We start from the raw sequence: 24,893 nt of genomic DNA, 5'->3' as shown, positions 1-24,893 counted from the left end.
GAGAAATTTGCGATTACTCATGTTAACCGAGGAAAATCTACTTCAGTTTGAAAGGGTACAGAGAGACCTGGTTTGCAAGCAAACAGATGCAAGCAAACTCTCAATCTAGACTCTGTAGGTAGATTTGTTGCACTTCCTGTCTGGCTCTTGCTCTGTCTCTGTCTCAGAGCGTGATCAGATATGCGAGTCCTGCATCTGGTGCTCTCAGTTCTCGTGTTGCCCGCAGTAGGACTCTGAGACACATTCATGCCTGCCATGTAACACCCACTTCACTCATAACTGGGTTTTAGGAGCCAAACACATGGCTAAGCTCCGATCAACACATTTAGAAACACCGTAGGGCATAGCTGGATAGAGATACAGTCGTACCAGTTGGAGATTATTCATGAACTAGCATGGATAAAGCAAAAAAAAAAATACTCTCACTGAACATTACAATGTTAAACTCTCAGTTAAATTAGAGCTGTAAAATAACATTTATTGTTTATCTGACTTCACAAAGAGAGCCTAGATGTTCAAAGTAATATATTTTGAACACAAAAGAGGCATGCTATTCAATCTTACTGTGCTAATCAATTTTACAACCACAGTCACAATAAAGTGTGCTAATAAACTTTGTGAAAGTGGAGGCTAGTTGAGGACACATGAAATCTAATTTTGCAAATCTCTCGGTGAGAGAGCAGTCAGGCTCTTGGCTAAAGCTTAAAAGGTCAAATCCCATAGTGTTATAAATTTAGCAGTGTGAAATATAGTTGAAATAAATTAGTACAAGAAATAAGGCACAGTGAAAAATACACAGTTCTGCTAATAAGTTTATATACCCCTTGCACAATATGAGAAGGATCATAAAAATTGGATATTTTTTTTTTTTTTAGAACTGGCCTGAATAAGCTATTTCACATAACAGATGTTTCCAAATACAGTACTCCACAAGAAAAAATAATGACTGAATTTATAAAAAAAGGAATCCGTTCATAAGTTTACATACCCTGTAATCTCATTACTGTGTGTTATTACCTGAATGATCCATGACTGTTTTTGCATTTTATGATAGCTGTTCATGAGTCCCTGAGCGGTTCAACTGCCCACGGTTCTTCAGAAAAAAGTATAGGTCCTGAACATTCTTTGGTTTTCCAGCATCTCTTGCATATTTGAACCCTTTCCAACAGTGACTGTATGATTTTGAGATGCATCTTTTCACAATGAGCACAACTGAGGGACTCACATAGAACTATTACAAAAGGTGAATTCATTTACTGATGCTCAAGAACACAATGCATTAAGAGCTGGGGGTGTAAACTTTTTGAATTGGATGATCGGGGTAAATTGTACTTATTTTGTCTTCTAGAAAACATGTATCTTAAGTAGTTTCTGAAGAGCAGTACTAAATGAAAAAATATGATCTTTAAACAAAATAAGTATAATGTACACATCATCCTGTTCAAAAGTTTACACCCTCTGGATGTAAACGACACACAGATTCATGGATATGTAAACTTTTGAACAGGATAATTTTCTTAAATTCAATTATTATTTTGCCATTTGGAGTATATGTAAACAACTTTTATGGGTAATCTCTTATTTAGGACAGTACTAAATAAAACAAAATATATCATGATCCTACTTATTTAGTTAATTATTATTTAATTATTAAACAATTTTTTGCATATTCTGAAAGTGGTATGTAAACATATGAGCAGAACTGTATAAATAAATAAAAAGAGACAAATCATCGAAGTCAGTTGATGTAATTGTTGATGTAAATGTAATTATTGTGACACACCTGAAACTCCTCTGCGATTTTGGGGCCATCCAGAAACAGGCGAGTGTTAAGGCAGTCCACTGGGCCGAAGTTTGATGTGAACTCTTTGAACTCCTGGAAGACTTTAGGGTACATGGCTGCCGACATCACATCTTCAGGAGTTATTTCATCACCATGTGCCATTCGCAGATCAGACTCAAGAGCCTCGAAGTCCATTGGTGGAAGTGAAGCCCCAGGACGACCTTCAATACGAGGCATTGACTTGAGCACCTTTGAGAAACATCAAGCTTTTTACAATCCCAGAAAAAAACTTAAAAACTGTCTTTAGGGGTACAGCAGCTTGTCACTCTGGCAGTGCCTTTAAGAGTACGTATTTTTCGGACTATAAGTCGCACCTAAGTATAAGTCGCATCAGTCCAAAAATACGTCATGACGAGGAAAAAAACATATATAAGTCGCACTGGGCTATAAGTCGCATTTATTTAGAACCAAGAACCAAGAGAAAACATTACCGTCTACAACCGCGAGAGGGCGCTCTATGCTGCTCAGTGCTCCTGTAACCTATCAGATCGGCTGCATATTTTACCATATTTTACAGTTTGTAATCTGCAGAATAGGATTTTCTTTTGGGGGGCATTTTGTTTGCATTCAGTCTTTCTCAGTTGTCTTTAAGTTAATATTTCAGTTAACAGTTTTCAGTTGTTTTCAGTTAATGTTTTCAGGGGTATGCTACAGGAGCACTGAGCAGCATAGAGCGCCCTCTCGCGGCTGTAGACGGTAATGTGTTCTCTTGGTTCATTTCTCTTGTTTCATGTCAAATTAATTTTGATAAATAAGTCGCACCTGACTATAAGTCGCAGGACCAGCCAAACTATGAAAAAAAGTGCGACTTATAGTCCGGAAAATACGGTAATCTTTGTACTTTATTTACCACTAAATGGTTCATAGTAGGGCACATATTACTACTTTTAGGGGTATAAAGTTGTCTCTTTAAAGATACTGCCTCAGCGACATACTGTTGTATACCAGAGTACAATATTTTTGCATTTTTTCTTTCTTTGTTTTTTTGGACAGCATATGGACATAAACTCTGGTTAAACAATCAGAGTACCAGCAGAACTTCACTAACTCTGGGAGTTCACCCAAACTGAAATATTTGTCATATATTTGTCACACAAACCCTTCCAAGATCTTCTTGACATGTTCATTGTAATTACTGAAGAAACAGCAATGTCTGACTTGGGGAGCAAGGTTTTTTTTTTTTTTTTACTTAATTTAGAGCTTGACACCGTCACTTTCCTGATTCACTTTCATGATATGAACAGTGGCAAGGATATTCTACACAAATTTACGTTAGTGAAGCAAACAAAGATTATTATTATTATTATTATTATTTATTTTTTTTTATTATTGAACTACTCCTCTAATAAAACTGAAGAATGGCCAAGGAGAATTTGTCGAGTGAAATGACTTCCTCATGACAGCCAATCCAGGTTTTAGATTCTGACAGCTCAAGAACAAGAGACCTAAAGAGCGATGTGAGTCAGTCTTCAGGTCATGGGTCACATCTCTCTGGAATCACTCCTGCAACTTTGAGATTTCTAGCACAGATTGTTTATGGATTCCATCACCAAAAAGCATAAATATTTATCAAATTAATCAACAATAGCACCGTTCACTATCTTAAAATGTTTTTGTCCTCTGGCTAGTGCCTGACTTTGCAAGCTCAAACATACTAAATACATCATTAGTGCAGTCAGAGTGGGCGTTAATGAACAAAGACAGAAACACTTTGACAAATAGGTCAATTGCAAAGGAGAAGCTACACCATCAATATGCCATTAAAATGACTCAATTCATTATGGACAAAAACTTGTTATATTTCTTGGCGTTGGCAAGGCAACAACAACCAAGTGACACTATTTTCTTCTTTTTGTTTTGCAGCAGTGACAACGAATTGAAAAACGGTCCTTGGACTTGCACTGAGAAACAGTCTGGTGGCTAACGGGAGCAAAGTGAATAGACTACACAAAAGGGCTGGTGCAGGAGAGAGGGAGAAAACAAAACAGATCAGCTCATAAAATGCTCAGCAGCCCTTTTTGTTTTTCAGATAAAATAGCTGAAAAGGTTGCCTGCTGTCCAAACCCACCTAACTTTGAATAAATTGCCACTTACGAGGAGTTGAGTCCTAATTTCAGGCCATATGGGCTCCGTTTTGTTTGATGCATCCTATAGGTTTATTTTTGCGGTTCTGTGACTCAGTTACTCTGTCTGAGTGTTTGTATGCAAGCTTATTTGTCTAAGCTAGCTTTGGGGTAAAGAAGCTCACACGTGTGCTTCCTTATTTCTAATCTTTTTTCCTCCATCACTTGAGATTCCACAGGAGCATTTATTTATTTTTTCACTTCACTTCTGTGAAGCTGGTGATTCATATATAACAATCTCAAAACCTCAGAACTAAGAGGCTGTTTGTTTTTAGCAATAGAGTAAGACATCTCAGAGTCCTCCCTGGATGTGTCAGTGGCAGAAATTGCAAATTCATTCTTATAATAATCCAAAAGCCAAAATATCTGCGTAAAAGACCATTATTAATATTATAAAGGTGCTTTTATATAATACACACGAGATGTACAAGATTTGCATTTCCCCAAAATATATACAGACTTTCTGTATCAAAACCGTCTAAAGCTAATCCTTACATAAACAGTTCACCCAAAAATAAAAATGCTATGATCATTTACTCTTTTCTACTCTATTACTCTATTTATTCTGAAAAAAAAGATCACAATTCTCTCACGATTCTGAAGAAAAAAAAAGATTAGAAAACTAAACAAAATAACAATTTAATAGTGGTTCCGACAAAGTGTTCATTGCTTAGGTCTTTAAAAAATATATTCTTTTGGAAAAAAAATAAAATAAAATAAAATTTAAAATTAAATGATATGGAGTCAGTGTCTCAATTCATAAAGACCTGTTTTACAATTGGAATCTCTTGAATGAATGATTCAATGACAAATACTTTTTTTAAACGGGCAGTTGTCACCACCTCCTGGCGGAAGAGGATAAGCGTTACAATACATACAAGTGTTAAGATACTTTCATTTTGATTGCTACTGTACTGTAGAGAATAAGTGTTTATACTCAAACTATAAACTTTTATCCCTGTACTTATTTTATTTATATATATATATATATTTATTATATATATATATATATATATATATATATATATATATATATATATATATATATATATATTCCCTTCTCAGAATATCTTCTTTGTTTTCATCAAACAAATCATACAGGTTTGGAGCTACATGAGGGTGAGTAAATGATGACAGAATTTTCATGCTTTGGTGAACTATCCTTTTAAAGAAAGGTCTTTATCTCTTCTCCACTTTAAAATCTAATTCCAGGGAATGTATATACAGTCCCAATGTGAAAATATTTAACACACAAAAAGACAGTAAAGCTATGCAAAAGGAGTGAAAAAACTACAAAGCTAGCTTTCCAAGCCTGAGGTAAGGCAAGGAGCTTAAGGAGAAGACTTGAACTGCACTTATTTCATTGTAAGTAAAAGCATACCATTATGCATTCCTAATCTGCTATGTCATTAACATAAACCACTGTGCGAGCAATTGTGCTACCAAACATATGGTGGAGAAAGACGCTTTCTAAGATTGCTGGCATGTGCACTCAGACTCTCTGCTATATAGTTTTGAAATGGTGCAATATGGTTCACCAGGTGATTTACAGGGAGAAACTGCGGGAAAGTTTATGGACTCTTGTCAGAGGTTATATAATTTCATAACTCAGAAAATAGCAGTTACTAGGAGTTGGTAGAAGAGCTTCTGTTTCCCCTTACACTGGTTTCTGGGCTGGGTGAAAGGTGATATTTGACATTGTTGACACAGATTAGAAGGAGATGAGATTTGCTATTTTTTTCCTGCATCATCTGTCCCCTTCTAAGTGTATGCATTGTCATTCTGATGTAATGTGCTAAAACAATGCTCCTGGAAAGATCAATAAGCCTAGATAAAAAAGGTGCCACCAAAATATTACCAGTTATTAATCACCAGACATTTGTCTGTCAATACAAAGAAGTCGTAGATTGTTGCTTAATTACATTTTAAAACACATCAAACAACTTATGAAGAGATAAACTGATCGTTCCCTTTCAGTTGGTCACTCTCAACGTCACGTTGGTGAGCGACAAATTGGGAATCTCACCAGAGAGACCAATCCACTTTGAGTGTAAACTAAACGAGCCAATGCACACTGGCATGCGATTATTGCATCCAGCTGATGCTGATCACAGCATGAGAATAAGTAGGCAGCCAGTGCAGCGCATAATCAGATTTTTGCTTTGGAGCCGAGCGGTGTTATCGTTCTGCTCCTGCCAAGCATCATGTGTCGAATGAGTCAGCACTATCAAAGGAGCTTTTCTGTGCAGGTGTCATGTCACGACAGCAGGTTGGTCAACCTTCGTTGCGTGGGTGCAAACTACAGGCTGCACTACCCCCTGTAGTGTTGCGGCGGCCATCTCCCTTGTGTGCTTCAGTACAACTAAAAGAGCAATCCTAAAAGACCATTCACGGGTGAATGTCTTTTTAAAGACGAGTCATTTTAAAGATGCCATTTCACCTGTGAACACCTGATTATGCGCTGCACCGGCTGCCTACTTATACTCACGCTTTGATCAGCGGCAACTGGATGCAATAATCGCATGCCAATGTGCTTTGGCTCATTTAGTTTCCACTCTAAGGTGATTGGTCTCTCTGGCGAGATTCCCAATTCGTCAGTCACCGACGTGACGTCTCTGTTCCCTCTTTCAGGGAACGAAGGTTACAATACGTAACCAAGACGTTCTTCATTATGCTTCACTAAATATGTCAATTAATAAGAAAACTACATTTATGTGTCCCTCACACACTGATTTCTACTTACAGGAATATTATAATATTTAGGAATATTCACACACAAAATCCCCCCAAATTTCCATTGAAACGGGCATAAAAGAGATTGCATTTAATTATATGTCTGAAAATCCACTAGGAGTTTTTCTGCTCTCCATCTGTCTGAAAGTGCTCTCATGCACTTTAGCTAACAAAGAGACTAATTTCACTGGCCCAAATCAAATTCGCCAGGCATGAGGGTCCATTGCTCTCCTCACAGGATCCATAGGAAAGAAGACTACAAAGCAGTGGGCTGTAATGGGAACTCATGTAGCCATAAAACTGTTTGAAGCTTTTCACTCTCTGACCTGAACGCATCTTCCTGTGGTCGAGCCTCAGAGGGAGCTCTGTAATAGACACCTGCACTACCGTGGGACCCAACGCAACAGGGTGTGGCACGGGACAACTCTTGATGGGCGAGTGTGGGTGCGGGAGGGAAGAGACTTGTGTGTGTGCAGGATGTGGGGGTGAATAAAATGATTTGCAGGACTCCCGCAAAATAGAAATTATCTAAACATAAAGTGTCTAAAACATATATAAATTGTTATTTATCTATTGCACAAAAGCAAAAAGAACAACTAATACTAACATTAAAATGATTGACATGGGCAAGCTAGGCATAGTTTCTATTTATAACACATGTTTAAAGGGTTGCAATGTAGCCAATCACAGACTCAGCTGTTGATTTCTGGAACGCAATGGCCAATCAGAGGTGATTAAGTTAGAATCAACTCACCGCAGTGTTAAAAACTGTGTACTCACGAATCCTTTCATTTTAACACACGAAGTGTAGACATTGTGAAAGATTCATTGTGCATATATTTATTGTGTTATAACAGAGCTTTAATGAGATCGCGATTAACTGAGATGTCAGCTTTTAGTGATAATAAAGGAAGAACTGATCGCATTCTGCCATTACAAACCATGCACGCAGCAGCCCATGTTTGCTGTTCTATTAAAAATAACCCTGGTTTGGGAATGTTGATGCTTAGCCTAAATAAATATTTTTTGGATGTGTTTATGCTGGGATGTTGTGGAGCTTAGTAGATACAGAACCATTTTATGTCTAAATTTCTTTGATGCACTCAAATAAATCTATACTATATATATACAGATATATATATATATATATATATATATATATATATATATATATATATATATATATATATATATATATATAACTTTTATGCAGGCTTTTGCGGGCGGGAGCGGGACAAAACATGAATGTCGCGGGCGGGAGCGGGACCAGATAAGATATATATAAATCTGTCCCGCGCAGGTCTCTACTGTGTAACTGTTCCAACCGCGAGTATGTTTACACACTAATTTCTAGATCATATATAGCATCATGAAGGAAAATCACAGCAGTTTTTTTTTTTTTTTAGTTGAGTTAAGTGCGTGCATGTATGTTTGTGTTAGCATCAATGTGCACATGTGCTGTGACTATCATCTCTGGCCTATAGACAGTACATACCGTTCAGTACCTTGTAGAAAAGTGACTGGGAAAGATACTTGAAAAGGACTTAGTCAGACCTTGAAACCTACTAGTTTCAAAATACTTACAATACACATTTTAACAAATTAGTTTACAGTAGCCTGAATACCACTAAACACATTAAAAACACTAGAAGCAGCTAGAACTAGAATTTAAATAACTAAGTCAACATATGAACAATATGCATTTAAACAAGTAAACTACTGTCCAAAAATTAAGGGTCGGTAAGATTTTTTTTTTTTTTTTTTTTTTAAAGCTCTATTGTATACATACAGTAAAACATACAGTAAAACCAGTAATATGGTGAAATATAAATATTTACTTTTTTCTTTTTCTGTCTTTTCTAATTTAATATATTTTAAAAAGTAATGACAAAGCTGAACTTTCAGCAGCCATTATTACATTCTTTTGTGTCTCATGATCCTTCAGAAATCATTCTAATATACATATATTTTTTTGGTGCTCGAGAAACCTTTCTTATTATTATCACTGTTGATAATAAATTACTGACCCAAACTTTTAAAGTTTTGTATATTATTTTGTCAAATTATTTGAATGAATATTAACATGTTATTTTGTGTACTGCTGCAAAAAGGAACATGTAGTCATTTGGGGGCTAAATTTATTGCATTTAAATTTATACATAGCCATTTAATTTAAAGGAAGGGTCACACTTTATTTTAAAGTCCATTTCTCACTATTAACAAACCATTAACTATGACTTTTGCCTTAATAAACTCATAATTTGGTGCTTATTAATAGTAAGTAAGGTAGTTGTTAAGTTTAGGTATTGGGTAGGATTATATGGTCATGCAGAACATGTTATACTAATAAACAGCCAATATGTTAATAATAGGCATTAGGGATATAACGATTCACTCAACTCATGATTCGACTGGATTCAATTTACGATTCTGATTCACAATTCGATTTTCTCACGTTTTTATTTATTTAATTTTTTTTACAAAATAAGATTGAAGACAGATTATACAGTAAATGAAAAGGTGTCGTTTTATTAGGCTATTGCTGCACGTTTCTGTGTGCAATTGAAATATAACAAAACTAAATTGAAATTTTTAAACAAACCCCAAATCAAACAAGTTACACAAATAAAAGAAATCTCTTAATATGAAGAAACTAAGGCTTTGTCTGTGCTCCATTTAAAATTAGAAGCAACCACTGGATTTTAATCATAATCCAAACAAAGATGCAGCATACATGCAGCATAAGTAGTTTTTAATCTAATTGAGACTGTATACATACATGTTATTTTGATTGAATGTAGTTTTGAATTTAGTTTTGTGAAAATATAATGGATTGAATATTTCTTAATTGTTATTTTGATTGGATGTATTAGACACAGATTCACTCTCTGACAGCAGGTGGTGCGTATGAACAGGAATGATACAGCATTTCCCTGGTTACCGCTGTAAACAAAGCAGAGCTGTGCTTATGAATGTTACTTTAATATGCATTGTTCAGAGGCAAGATGAAAAGAAAATACCACGTAAACTTTTCTAAAGATAGTGAGTAAACTCCTACTCCAATTGTATCATGATTTTCATGGCATCTCAACCGATTTGAATCGTAACATATTTGAATAGATTTTGGACCAGCTTGCAGTTAATCGTTAATATTCATGTTAATAAGCAACTAGTTAATAGTGAGAATTGGTCCCTATACTAAAGAGTTACCAAAGGAAGCATTTAAAATTAAACCATTCATTAAAATTAATTGAAATTTCCAATAATTCATAGAGAGAGAGAATAGAAATTTTAGGCGAGACATACTGATAAACAAGCATTGGTGTCTTTTACATCTCACTGGTAAAAGAAGCTCATTACTGTAAAAATATTCTGTTTTGAAAACAGCTGAGTTACTGTGACACTAATGAAATACTTGGTTAAATTACTAGTGTTGCTACTTTTAGTTTGTTATTCCCCAACACTGCTGTAGAGGTGAAATCGTGACAGGTACCTATAGGGGAAGTGTACATTCAAGGCATTAGGACTGAGCCTATGGGCTGTGACAGTAATGGCTTGACAGACTTAAGGCCCGTTCACACCAAGAACGATAACTATAAAGATAACTATAAAGATAACGATATTAGCGTCCACACCAGCGAACGATATCTTCTGTTTATTCTAAGCGCACGCTCGTCTGGCGCTTTAAATTCTCGAGCGCGTTACAACAGGATGGATTCTGATTGGGCTGTCAATTTTTTATCGTTCATCAGCTGGAAAAAAAAATCGTTTTGAAAGTAATTCCAACTATATCGTTTTTCTTTGTCTTTATTGTTATAGTTTGTGGTGTGGACGCTGCTGTTCTTTAATACTGAAAACGATTTTTAGAACTATATCTTTATCGTTATCTTTATAGTTATCGTCCTTGGTGTGAACGGGCCTTAAGAGTTAAAATGGATGTGAAGAAGTATGCTGTCATTCACACACATCCTCTGAAACCTGTCTCAGTTAATCGGCCGATCGATCGATCAATCAATCATCCGACACAGTTGTAAGTGTGCAGATGAGTGTATGAGATGAGTATGGTCAGTCTGGACTGACAAAGTACTCGTGATGGTAGAGAGTCCATATGGTTATTTATTATTTATTAAGTATTGTGGGTGTTTTTTTTTTTTAGTCTGCTTGATTTATTTATTTGTATATGAGAAACAGGAAATAAAAGCTTTTGGACTGCGTTTTATCTTACAAGCTCTTTAAACAGTTATTTTATGACCTACTAAATTCCTGCAGCATCTCACTGATGCAGTCAGTCAGCATTTTGGGTATAAAGATTTTTTTTTTTTTTTGGCAAGCAAATTTACATGTCAAATGCATAAGAAATATCCAATTAGTGTGCTATTTCACTCTTCTAATATTGAGCATTTTAACTGCTTTAATATTTCTAATTGTATATTATTATTTCTTAATTTTAAAAGGTTTTACAAAAATTTCTGAGCAAACATAAAACTGAATCCCAAATCTCAAAATGTCAAATCAACATGAAAAGCCTACAAGCCCACACAACTCAAGCACATCTGCACAGATCAACAATTCATAAATAGTGAGGGGTTGATAACATGACTAGAAATTGGTGAGCAACTAAGCAGCAAATTCATAAACCCATTTTTTTATATTGTGACATCAGAACCCGCCCAATCAAAAACTCTTTTCAGCACCGCTATCAACATTAGATGAAGTACAATCATGTGTTGTGAGCTGTCCACATTATAAGTGTGTAGTGTCAACACTCTCCAGACCTTTCCATGCATCTTAAACTCAGTGTGACATACCCTTCCATGATCACCCTGCTTCTTATATTAAGTGCTGAAGTGAGCCAGTTATTAGCACATTCAGTCAGGCTAATGCATTTAAAATAATACATAAAGCATGCTGATTAGTGTATGGAGGAGCTCCCTGAGGATTGCTGGGAAAGGGTTTAGAGGCTTTTCCCTTGGCGGAGGCATGAGACACAAAAGAGGGCTCACAAATTCTATTAGTGACAGTGGCTGCAGTTCAAAGATGCTCCACGCTTCATTCAGTCACTCTTCATTAATTTGACAGCTTTTGAGGCCATTTATAAGCCAGGAATATGTGTGTGTGTGTGGTAGGAAGGGTTTCTAAAGATAGAGTGGTTAATTGCCCTTAGGATTGAGACTGGAGTGATGTTTAATTGAAGTGTCTGCTAACGTCACTAAAACCACATGCATAAAGGTGTGAAGAATTTTATCCCCTCAAGCTGTTTCTTGGTCACTATATAGACATAAATACAAACTTTAAATCGTTAGAAAGAGATGATGGATGTTTATATGGAAGCCTGTTTTTCCATCTCAATTTTTTGCAAATTTACAGACTGCTTGACATGATGGTGTATCAAATGTTTTGATCATATCATCAAGACTGTGGTTGTATTTCTTCCATCTCAACCTATTTGTGCATGTAAAAGTGTGTGTTTGTGTGTATGCCTTTGGGAGAAGATTGGCCACTCTTATCAGTGTTTGTCCAGTGGTGTGTAACGCACCACGTCTGGTTATCTGAGTTTATCTGGAGGAGATGATTGGCAGAGATAGAACTACGGATGCATGAGTGAGTCACTGTAGGCTCTGCCGCATAAAACTTTCCAACCTATCATGACAAGTGTGTCTCAAATACACCCACAGACACATACAGTATGCGTTGACCATGCCTGGGGCTGTGGTGGTGTACATATATCCAGGTCAGAGGACATAGCATCATTAGCCTTTTAAAAAGCTCTAATACATTATGAGTAATGCCTCAAGTCAGTATTAGTGAGCGTATTTGGGCCAACTTGTATTTAGTCACTGGAGGTGACAGAACAACAGTAGCACACTGTGGATATTATTCAGCGTAATGTTTAGTGATGAGGCATCAATGCAGTATATAAGTTCAATGCAGTTTAATGAAACATGAGAGAGTGTTCTAAACATGTGCAACAGACCTTAGTCAGGTTGGACATCTTATTGTATTTAACACGGATGAAAATGAGGCTTTGAGGGATAGATTTAGAGTCTTAACAGTGGCATACACTGTATGGTTCTAGATCATAATTTTCAAAACTCAGAACTATTAGGAAGTCTAATCTATTTTAATGACAGTTGTTTTTACAAAAGATGTTTTGTCAGCAGAACAAACAGCATGTTGTTAAATAACTGTTCAATCCACTATTGTCCAATGACAAGTAATTTATCTGTCCACAGCAGGGTTCACAAAGACTCTGACAGAGAGCACTTCATATAAACGCTACATTTCAAGATGAACATCATGTTTTGAAATCATGAGGTGAGTTAAAAGGGTTAGAAATATTATTAAATTAAATTTTAATATATTCAAGAGTTTTGTTTCTCACATCACAACTAAAATGTTCAGGTGAAGTGCCTCACTGAAAAAGCTATATCAGCAACATATGAGGGCATATATGAAAGTACAGATGCTGACATCACAGCCAAATGATTTAGTACTGTATTCAGATCATCTGAATTGCTCGTGAACACTAAAAAGTGTGGATATGTACTATGAGCGTCTGATTGGAATGGCTGTTGATGAAGTGCACACAGTTGAAATAATTGGTGCTTATTTGTTTTAGATAGATTAAATTTCTGAAAACAAACTTGAGAGACAATGGCATAATTTCTAATTCGTTTTAATGCAGAATATAGTGCCATTGCTCCCTATGCTTTAACATACATGCCAATCTTGAATGAATGGCTCACATGGAAGTCATATTACAGCTAAAAAGCTAATAAATACTACTGAAAGAAGAACTACACTGTAGTATATAAAACACATCATTAGAGTAAATTTTACAAGAAAATACAATTTCAGTCTTTCTACTTTAAAATTTCACATTTATTTCAATGTGTAATTTGCAGTTTTTGTAATTATTTGTTAAATTTCCTAGCAAATTCTGAGTGAAAATTGTTTCTACACCACTGTTTATTTTTAGTGTAGCTGGAAGAACTACTGGACATGAACTAGCAACAAACTTTCTAGTTACTTAGCAACTTCAGCAAAGCAGGAAGTGCATGGGGTGGATTTGTTGCAAATGTTGGAAAATTTATGTCAGTGATCACATTTTTAGATGCCAATATCTGAAATAAACTTGTTGCCTAGTGGACAAGTCAGTCATATTTTTCTCTCTACACTAAGATATCATGTGACCCCAAGGTTCTGTAGAGTACAATTTAAAGCAGGCTGCAAATGTCAGTCATGCTTACAAAGTTTAGCTGACTTCATTCAGAGCCACAAAATAATTCATTATATAGAGATTATTTTATTTTTATCTGTCCTGCTAAGACGAGGAATTAAAGTCAGTATATGAACTGTTCAAATCTCTTTCTCTGTCTGTCTCTTTCTCTCTGTGTTAAACTAAGGCCACACATTGAGCTCTCTTACATTGAAATACTGCCAGTGCTGACAAAAAACGTTTGATCTTTTATTTTTGGACTTCAGAGTGCTTTAAAAGGGTTTGTCTGTTTGTCTATGTGTGTGTGTGGTAAAGAAATAGTAAATAAAAGTAAATTTGACAAGCAGGATGTCTGTTCTTAGTAACCACACCATTTAAAAATTAAGCAAAAGTCTCCTGTGACCTCATGACTGTAAATGTGTGCGTGTGTGTGTGTGTGTGTGTGTGTGCATTATAGTGGATCAGTATGGCTCTGCGTGGTTTCTTTTCTCAGCAAGGCTTCAGCACAAGAAGATGGAAACACCACAGCCACTACTGAGAAAGTGCTGGCATGTGACAAGCTTTACTCAGCCTTAAACCTTTTGTCTCTTATCCTGTCTTTCTCACATATACACAAACTTTGTGATGGATGCACACAAAGCTATTCTCCCAATCTCTTGAACTGTCTTTCTCTCACTCTATTGCATCCTCTTAACTTCTAATTTTCTTTTTCTCTCTCACACTCTTCCTCTCTTTGTGTGGCTAGAGATTATTCGAAAACAATGCCACTGTCACTCTCAACAGCAACAACAAAAAATTGCTTATGTTTTCTCATTTGTAGGTGCCTTGGATAATAGTGTCTGCTAACTGATTAAATGTAATGAAAAATACTCAGTTCTCCAGGGACGATTTCTATGAGAAATAAAATGACACTTCTCAATGAGTTCTTAAACACTATTCTTGATCTTATGAAGGCTATTGTTTTGTTTGCATGTCTGAAATGCTGGGAGTCCCACTCATGTTTTCTTGACTGTTTTCATTAAACAGTGTGATCTCACCTTTGACCGGAAGGGCTCAGGGAATCCTCCGTGTGGTATTCCAATGTGTCCTTGCAGGAACTCCACAACAGACAGAGGGAAGGAGAGCTCGTCTGCTCTCTCTTCTACCTCAGCCCGGGAGAGAGAGTTCTGCACCATAAACTGAGCCAGATCACCCACAATCTTAGAGGAGGGGGTCACCTGAAGAAACAAAAGTGATATAGAGACAGAAATTATGTCCAGAAAAGAGTTCTTCATTTCTGGAAACTTTTAAAACAAACTCACACAGCATATTTCAAAGGGAAGGACTGTAAACTGAAGATCGACCTCCTTACTTAGTCAACTAGAAATGTTCATCCTGTTCAAAATGCACACGATTCTACTGACAAAACGAGCATAATAATCAACTCACATTATAATGATACAAACCCCAAGAAGAGATGAAGAGAACATGAACTTTAAGAACATAAACTCAAAACAATTCAAGCAATCGAAAGAGGATTTGATTTGTGGAGAGGTTTTCAAAGACTGGGAATATAGTGCACAAGATGTACAGTACAGTCTATGATAACTTTATTTAGTTTTATAATACTGGCCATTGTTTTCAGGATATTCAAAAAATTTGCCTTGTGTTTCACAGTAGAAAGTAAGTCACACAAGTATGAAGCAACATGAGGGTGTGTGATTTACATTTTTGCAAGAATTATTCCTTAAAACACGAACAACACCAAATAATTAGATAAAAATTCTTCACGTCTATTTTAGACATCCTCGAAAGGTCATTCAGATTCAGCCAATAAAGTAAATGTATGAAGAGTTAAGGATTCAGGAGAGAGACAGAAAATGGCAAAAGAAACCAACAGAACCAAACGAGAGTTTTGAGAGAACTAAATGAAAATAAGAGATCCATGAGGATTTGAGAGGAGGAAAGACACACAGGATGGAAAAAGCTAAAAAAACAAGAGATTAAGGGGAGGAATAAAATGTTAAATGTCACACCATTTTTCCTTCACATAAATAGTTCAGCACTCTGTGAAAAAAAAAAAAAAAAAATGTACACCAAAACAACTGTCAACTTTTTAACTTGCAGTGTGGGCTAGATACACTTTGAAGGGCGTTGCCTTAAGAAACGTACCATAGTACAGTATTGGCATATCAGATATTTTGATATGTGCTACAGTATTGATTATAACAGTGCTCCAAGGTATTTCAAAGGATACCATAGCAATAACATGGTATTGCTATGTTACCATGCCCAAAAACATACTTTTTTTTTTTTTAAACAAATTGAACAAACAAACAAAAACTGTAACCACTCCAGAACTGGATGGTTGGGAGCAGGTCAAATAAGGAAACAAATAGAGTGATATTTAGGATTAAATTTTGTAATAGAGTCCTAGAAAAAGGTTATGCAAGGTTAATATGTTTGTTTAAATACAAAGCCACAGACATGACATGTGCAAAGAGTTTTTGAGAGCAAAGGATTTAGCAACAACCCCCACAGACCCTGAGTGACTCGGGCACCACTGGGACCATAGAGCATAACACAGTGAAGACCTCCAATTATAAAACTTCTTTTGCACATAAATGTCAACATTACTAACCTTTACATAAGTTACACATGTTCTTTGAACAATGTTAAAATTCTGACACTCTTGCATAACTCTCTCCTGCTTCAGAACTTCAGTCATCTCAGCCAGGGAATACTGTTCAAAGAGGAGTGACTCTTCGTAAAATGAGCACTTAACTATCTGATTAATCAAATGTGATTACACTCAATTAAGCATTAACGTTTCCTTCATCCTGCCACAGTCATTTGAAGTCAAGACACTGGAGCTCATGTTAAATCAATTCTTAAAGACTCATGGTGGCTGGGCTGCTCCTGCTTTGTCATTTGACATGAGACATTGGTTGAGTTCAGAATAGCAGAGTATCATACTATTTTGCTGTGTGTTATTGTGGCTGTATTAATTACTTCACATTGGAAATGGGTTTTTTTGGGTTTTTGATGGTTTAAATTTATCTTTGTTTTTGGTTAGGTATAGTTACAATGTTAGTTTTTGTTTTTTATGTTTATGTTAATTTATGCTTATGATTTTGGGTTTGGTTTTTATTTTTATATGTTTTTGAAAGACGTATCAATGCACACCAAGGCTGTATTTATTTGATTTAAAAAAATACATTACAAACACTAATAATGTGAAATATTTTTACAATTTAAAATACCTGTTTTAAAATTTAATATATAACAAAATATTATTTATTCCTGTGATGGTGAAGCTGAATTTTTTTTATCAGCCATTACTCCAGTCTTTGTTGTCAAATAATCCTTCATAAAACATTCCAATGCTGATTTAGTGCTCAAGCATTTCTTATTATTATCAACAATTATTATTATTATCATTTATTTGATATAGAAATCTTTTGTAAAAAGGTTATAAATGTCTTTATTGTCACTTTTGATCAAATTAAGACATCCTTGCTGAAAAAAAAAATGCCAGTTTCAATCTAATTTCCATTAGTCTGATTGTTTGTATGCATATTCATATGCATTCATACATAAATGATGACCTACTTTCACAACTGATTTTGCAGCAAGGTCTTCTTTCTTATTTTTTTTTCAACAAATTATTTTTTTTTTATTTTTTTTTATTTTTTTTGTTATATTATATGTTATATATTTTTATATATATAACTATAATGATATACCCTTAACTATCTGTTTAGCTAAAAAAACAACAATATTGCACATGATTTCATCACACCTTGCTGGGAAAGAAGAAACCGAATAGACAGTTTGTAATATACAGTATATATTAAATTTTCAGGAATTTATTTCAGGCCATGGTACAGAACATGATAATTGCACTACTAGACCATTTGTCAAAACATGCAAAATACTTATTTATTTATTCTTTTTTAAATTTTTTGTAAAGACCCAAAATCACTCCAAACTTAACCAAGGTAGTAAGTTCATCTGACAAGAATGTGGCATTAAACCATTTGAAAAATGCAATATTACATACTACTTAACATACCTCTTTTTAAAACAGTAGGCATTAAACTGTACATACTGTCCAGTACAGGGCTATTATCACTACCATAGAAAATATCTGAAAAATACAGAATAGTGGCTGATCAATGATCAATTCTTAAACATTTAGATTTGGTCTTGAATATTTGGCTACATTGTTGGTCTGTAGCTCAACAGGATTGTCTGAAGCCAAAAGAAAGCATGTTTCTGGTGAAATATTCAAATTATGAGGATGCCGCACTCGGTTACTGAAAAATCCTTCAACTTCTGCCTTCACTTTGAATAGAGAGAAAAATCAATGGGTTGTTAATTAAGCAGAGGATTTGTTAAGTACCCAGTCACAATGCAAAACTCGGTCAGGCCAAGCCACTGTGATGGAGGCTGTCGGGGAAAGTGTTATAAGATGAGACTGAGACAGGATTAAGAGGGGATCAAACACACATGCACACACACACACATGCGCGCACACACACACACACACACACACACACAGTAATCCTCATGCCCGTCTGTGTCTCCTCTTACTGCTTTTCTGACGTGCTGTAATCCTTCTGTGTACATCTCAGTTGCTTTCTGCTTCTGTCTCTCAGTCTTTCCTTCCTCTCTCTCTCTCTCTCTCTCTCTCTCTGTCACACACAGGTCTAGAAGTGTTTAGTCTCTCCTGTGTTATTGCGCAGGGTATCTCTGGCTAACTGACAACATTTGTTTGGCCATCGGCATGGACAGCGAGTGCTTTGAACTCAAGAGAACAGTTTGTGTGTGTCAGTGCTTGCTGCTGCTTCAAAAGAAACAGAATTAGTGGAGTGTGTGTACGTTGTGTGCTGCTGTGTCTTTCTGCAAACTGGATAGCAAAACAGAGATGAATGTTGTGTTTAAAACTGAAAACTAGCATAATGCTTACTGTGCAAAATATACACTATGCTGCCTGATATTTCGATATTTTTAATCAGATTTCAGTTTTAATATTTTTAGATGTTATTTATTCCTGTGTTGGCAAAGCCAAATTTTCAGCAGCCATTACTCCATTATTATGCTGATTTGGTGCTCAAATAACATTTCTTATTATGATGAATGTTGACAACAGTTGTGCTAGCTAATATTTTTGTGGAAACTGATACATTTTCTTTCAGGATTATAGCATTCATTTGAAACATACATATTTTGTAGTCTTTACTGTCACTTTCCCTTTAACTTTTGGGAAAAAACAAAACTTTGCCCTACCATTTGGTGAAGGATATCACTCTTGGTTCATTCATCATACCCGAAATGGTTTTAAACAGCACATTCTGGCAAATGTAGTTGGCCATCAAGGTATTCCATGCATAAAGAAAATTCAGATAATAATGCATAATGCACAGCAGAAGCCAGCACTGGCAGGCTGCTGGCATCAGGTTAAGAGCTGATCTGATCACCAGAACACTTACTATCACATTATTCCTGTTAAGGAAAGCAGCAGAACTTGTTTTTATGTTAGCCAAAGAGATACTGGATGGAGGCAGAATATCAGCTCACCATGTTGAATGAGAATTATACATCTAGAATCTGCAACATGTAATGTCTTGTTATTATTATTTTAATTTGAACAGAGGAAAAAATGACATGTGCTCGTGATGACATTGTTATTTTGTCTCCATGCACAATTTAGGGTACACTGCAGCAATTTTTGTTTTGTTTTGTTTTGTTTTGTTTTAAGTTAATTGTTAGGTCAGAGATGAGAGATTTGACTATGTATACTTATGAAATATAAATGACAGAAAATCCAATAGAAAAGAAATAGCCGTTTTATTCACTGCCCTTCAAGGACACTCTTCAGTATATGGAACAGGGGAGGAGGAGAGAGAAAGAAAGAAAGAAAGAAAGAAATAAAGAAAGAAAGAAAGAAAGAAAGAAATAAAGAAAGAAAGAAAGAAAGAGAAAGAAAGAAAGAAAGAGTGGGTGACACATTTGGAATCAAAATGAGATTTTTGGAGGTCTTACTTTGATAAGGTCTCCCAGCAGCTTGTTGGCTTCGGCGTAGGCTTTTTTCACCTCTTTGAACTTGTTACCGAGGCCCATGCTGTGGGCCTGGAAGTGTAGGTTGGTGTACTGGCCTCCTGGGATCTCATTTTCATAAACATCTGAATTACCAGACTTCATTGTGGCAGTACAGTCAAATGGGGCATACAGACCACGAGCTACTTCCCAGTACTCGCTGTAGTCAAAGACTCTGTCCAGAGAAACACCTGCATGACAGAAGACGTGTGTTACAAATGCAGCAACTTTACAGTAGGAAAATAAGCCATGTGGCTTCAAATATATATAGAGTGAGGCTTAATATAAGACACCAATTTCAATTTTAACTACACTGCCCATAATTCAGCAGAGCAATATCAACCAATCAGAAAACTGTGGTTATACAAAACATAATCATTGTATTTTATCAAACTTAAAATTTATTGTGTTGACTTTTTGGATTTCAAATATATATATTTTCTTCAAAGCAAAAAGGTTGTAGTGTCATGATTTCCCTCAAAGCTGGTTTATTTGGGTGATGATGAAGAAAAAACTATATAAAAAATGTTAAATGTTTATTTATTTGATAAGTAGCCACATAATTAGCAGGAAAATGTACAGGCAGCTGTAGATTATCCTTTATTTATTTAGTGTAGGCTGTTTACAAGCACCAAGCAATGTAGCAATCAAATATCATTAAAATAATGTACAGGTCACAGTTTTGGACATAACAGCTTTCACACAAATTGTGACATAATATTGCCTTTTCAAATCTGTTTAACAAGATACAGTGACTGCTTTGAGTAATAAGTCATCTTTTAAGTTATCTTTAAAACTCAGGAAAGACACGATGGGAACGATTGGGCTGAAAGTACTAATTTAGTGAAATTAACCACCCTGTTCTTTCATATGCATTTAAGTGGTAGTGTTGGTAGTGCTGTCTTTCTCTTTTTGCTGGGGACATTTGAGTGACAGATACTGCTGTCCTAATCTGACACATCTCAAAACACACCATCAATCCATCAATAAAAGCCCTGCATAAAGTCAGACTGTAATAATCAATGTAGATTTAATTAAGCCTGATGCCACAAGAGTCATCTTTCCAGTCTTCCGGCCACACACACCCACACACACTTTTTATTTTTAACACACTTGTATGTCATCAGTGAGACGCTCCCTTCTATTATAATGCTCCTGCTGGGTCTGCGTCACTTCAACAGACAATAGTAATCAGTCTTTTAAGTGAAGTGAATGTACATTGTGTGCTGTACTCAATGTACTACAGTAGATAAATGTCCCTTAATGCCTCTAAAGCAGATGTGTGTTTATGAATGTGTATTTGTAATATGTATGTATGTGTGCTTGTATGAGCTATAAACGATGGTACACTATTTTGATTGGCTAATCATTATTATTATTTATTTCATTTATTTATTTGTGTAATTTTGCTGCATACAGAGCTTTAGGCTTTAAGATAAAACTCTAAAACAAAGTATGTCCTTCACTTTTTGCAAAAAAACAAACAAACAAAAAAAACAGACTAAGGTGGTTGGCTGGTCTTCCAGTGTGGCAAAGGCTGGTTAATTTAGTCTGTTTTGATGGTTTTAGTAGGGTTTTAGGTACTTTCAGCTAGGAGAGCAGTTGGCGACCAGCTAATTTGATACTTTGATAATTTGAGCACTTGGATCAGGCTGACAGTATGGGAGATAAAGCTTAAAATAATGGCAGATTATAAAACAAAGTTGCATTGTGAGATGAAAAATCACCCTGCAATATATAAAGTCACACTGTTAGATACAAAATCCCACTGTGAGACATAAAGTCATTATTGGGAGAAATAAACTTGCAATAATAAAAATAGCAATTATAAGACACAAAGTTGTATACAAAATCCAAAACAGGCTTGCGCATGGGAGTCCAGCTTTAGCTAAGATCAGCAAACGTTGGTTTGTGATGTTTTTCCAGCAGAGAAAACACACAGCGTTACAATTATATGACATAATTCTATACTTTCTGTTCTCTGACAAAACCAAGTGCTAAAACTAAAGTATTCTAAACTAAACAAAGCTAAGGTTTGCATTTTGTGTTGAGTTCTGAGGTTAGAACAGGTTATGCTGGAATGTACTGACATCAATGCAGATTGGCACAACATTACAAAAAAATGTGTGTGTGTGTGTGTGTGTGTGTGTGTGTGTGTGAGAGAGAGAGAGAGAGAGAGAGAGAGAGAGAGAGAGAGAGAGAGAGACTGAAGACAAAGCAGAGTGCATTTTAAAAGCGAACATCAAGGGGTTACACAAGGATAAAACGTTTGATTGTGAAAGTAAGTCCAAACTTGTCTTTCCACTGAGAATCGAGAGATGTAGAGAAAAAAATGACAGATGTAGAGTGAAAGAGAAGTGTTAGCGGAAACAGTGGGCTTGAAGACTGCATGGAAAAACATGGAAATGGAAGAAAATGAACTTACAGATATAGAAGGACAAAAACAAAAACATATAGGGATACATGAGTGTGGGTGAAAGAAAATGAGCAAAAACAAGAAGTAAAGGAAAAGATTAGAATAAGTGAACGAAAAATCCTGAAGGGACAAAAATGGGGGGAAAGAATATTTGAGAGACAAATTGTGCTAGAAAGGAAAAGAGAAAAGAGAGGCAAGTGGAGGGAAAGAGCAAGAGAACACTAAATATGGAACTCAGCCAGAGAACACAAATCAATAGCAGGGCAACTGGAAGGGGCAATACAGACAGAAATGTAATAAATAAATAAATACACACATGCATAAATTATGAAAACAAGACATGTGTAAGAGGCGTTAACAAGTGTGGGTGTACAAAACTGCGGGTACAATAAGTGTGTGTAGCATTAATAACAAATTGTTCTAATGCCTGTTGCAGAGACATTGAGCTAAAGCTTTACCTGTGCTAGCTTGCTACACTGGCAACTAAATTAACCAGCTCAATACACCAGAGAGAAAACCAGCGGCAGTAAGACAGAGTGAAGAGAGGGAATGAGGGATCTTCAAGAAACTAAAGGTCTTCTGTGACCAATTAGCTCAACAGATGTGCTCACAGGGTGGTGTGTGAATATATATTATTTGAAAGGTAAAACCTTCAAAAAAGAAATAACTTTAAACCAATCTATCAGATTGGCACAACCATTTGCATGTGTTTATTTTTGTTTTATTTATTTATTTATATATATATTTTTTTTGCTCTTTCAGTCACATGCCCAGAGCCAATGCATTAAACTACGGCTTTGCTAAGCAACTGTATATAGCTAAATGAATGTATAAATGTATAGCAGAGGAAGAATCTGGAAATGGCTCTTTTGTCTCTATATTTGGTGTTGTTCGATATACACCATCATTGTGAATACAAAAATCTGAACGGTTGTTTGAAAACATGTAAACGCTGTTTTAATTTCCTTTTTTCTCCTTGATAAGCAGTTGTCAGAAATGGAAGTTGCTTAACTGAAAAATGTATGCAAAAACAATAAATAAATTTGACATATAATGAATAATAATAAATCTCAAATGAAAAAAAAAAAAAAAAAAAACATATACTGTAATCTACTCCATTTTCCTCCAACACTGCAAACCTGCAGCTTTAAAATGTGTGTTCTTTTAAATCAGCTAAGAGGTCACTGCATGACATACCAATATTCAATTTGTCACACATCTTCACATGATATGAATCCGCAGGTCAGAGTGCATCAAAGTGGAACTTTAGAATGCAGTGAAATGCACAACTTCTTTGCACAAGCTTGCATTTCCAGACTCCAGCATTCACATGTGTATGAATAGAAGTCAATGGAATGAAAAGTGTACTGTGCTTGCCCCTTTACCGGGGTAACCTGGGTATTTTTCCTTTTGTGTAAGTGCCATCTATGTCCGAGAGTGAAATGAGATTTCATTCAGCCCATCAGTGTTTTTTTAAGCACCAATCAAAACAGACAATATGCATGTGAAAACTGGACCATTTTTTTTTTTTTTTTTTTTTGCCAAACATTTGAACAAATCCTCTAACTCTAAGTTTTAAAGGTTAGGATGTAAACCTGCACAATTTGTGTTGCTGACATAAATGATACTGCAAACTGTGTAGCCTTATAGAGTAGAAATTTTTTGGTTTTCACCTAGTCACTTTAGTTTGGGGATCAGTTCTCACTATTAATTAACTATTAACAATGACTGTACCCTCAATAAACTCCTAATTTGCTGTTATATTAATAGTAAGGTAGTTGTTAAGATTAGGTATGGGGAAGGATGAAGGGATCTAAAATATGGTTATGCAGAATAAGGCATTAATATGTGTTTTATAAGCACTAAAAATCAGCCAATATGCAAGTAACATGCACAGTAATAAGCAACTAGTTAATAGTAAGAATTGGTCCCTAAACTAAAATGTTACCTCAATACCATTAACTTACAAAGGAGTGATGCTCCTGGCAACCACCCAGAACACCTTAGCAACCACATAGCAACGTTCTAGCAACCACCCAGCACTAGTATTGTAGTGGCAACGTTCACATAAACAATCACCACCCATATTTTCCACATAACATTTAAAAATCTTTTTTTTTTTTTTTTTTTTCTCTTATGTTTTGCTTTGTTCATTTTTTTCATATCTAATTTTTTGGTCTCATCTCAGTGTTTAAAAAGCGACTGACAGATTGCTGTGTATGGTGTGGCTACATGAGAGACTGAACATAAGATTATACTCAGGAGAATCTGAAACTGAAGTGCAGCAGCCATTATCTAACCATCCTGCCTCAGAGGAACCATATTTGGGGGACAGACGAGGGGGAGAGAGGGAGGGAAAGGCTGGGAAGAGGAACTATGATTTAACTTTGATGGTAATGAAGTGGAGGAAGGGGAAATAAATGGGTAAGTGCCGTTAAAACGAAAATGGGGGAGAGGGAATGGAACATTCTCTTCCTC

At 35.6% G+C, this 24,893-nt stretch overlaps 1 protein-coding gene across 1 annotated transcript in view; it reads right to left on the bottom strand.

The window, feature by feature from the left end:
* The window catches only part of LOC122145671 (pyruvate carboxylase, mitochondrial-like), a 188,882-nt gene that overhangs the window by 4,386 nt on the left and 159,603 nt on the right, over positions 1-24,893 (bottom strand). The window contains exons 17-19 of the mRNA XM_042760830.1: positions 19,946-20,190; positions 14,956-15,135; positions 1,784-2,032 (exon numbers count right to left, since the gene is read on the bottom strand). Coding sequence (XP_042616764.1) covers positions 1,784-2,032; positions 14,956-15,135; positions 19,946-20,190 — 674 coding nt within the window. The remainder of the gene's footprint in view (positions 1-1,783; positions 2,033-14,955; positions 15,136-19,945; positions 20,191-24,893) is intronic.

Source organism: Cyprinus carpio, chromosome A7 (genome assembly GCF_018340385.1).
Source record: "Cyprinus carpio isolate SPL01 chromosome A7, ASM1834038v1, whole genome shotgun sequence".
Taxonomy (NCBI): Eukaryota; Metazoa; Chordata; class Actinopteri; order Cypriniformes; family Cyprinidae; genus Cyprinus; species Cyprinus carpio.
This window is presented reverse-complemented; position numbering and strand designations above follow the sequence as displayed.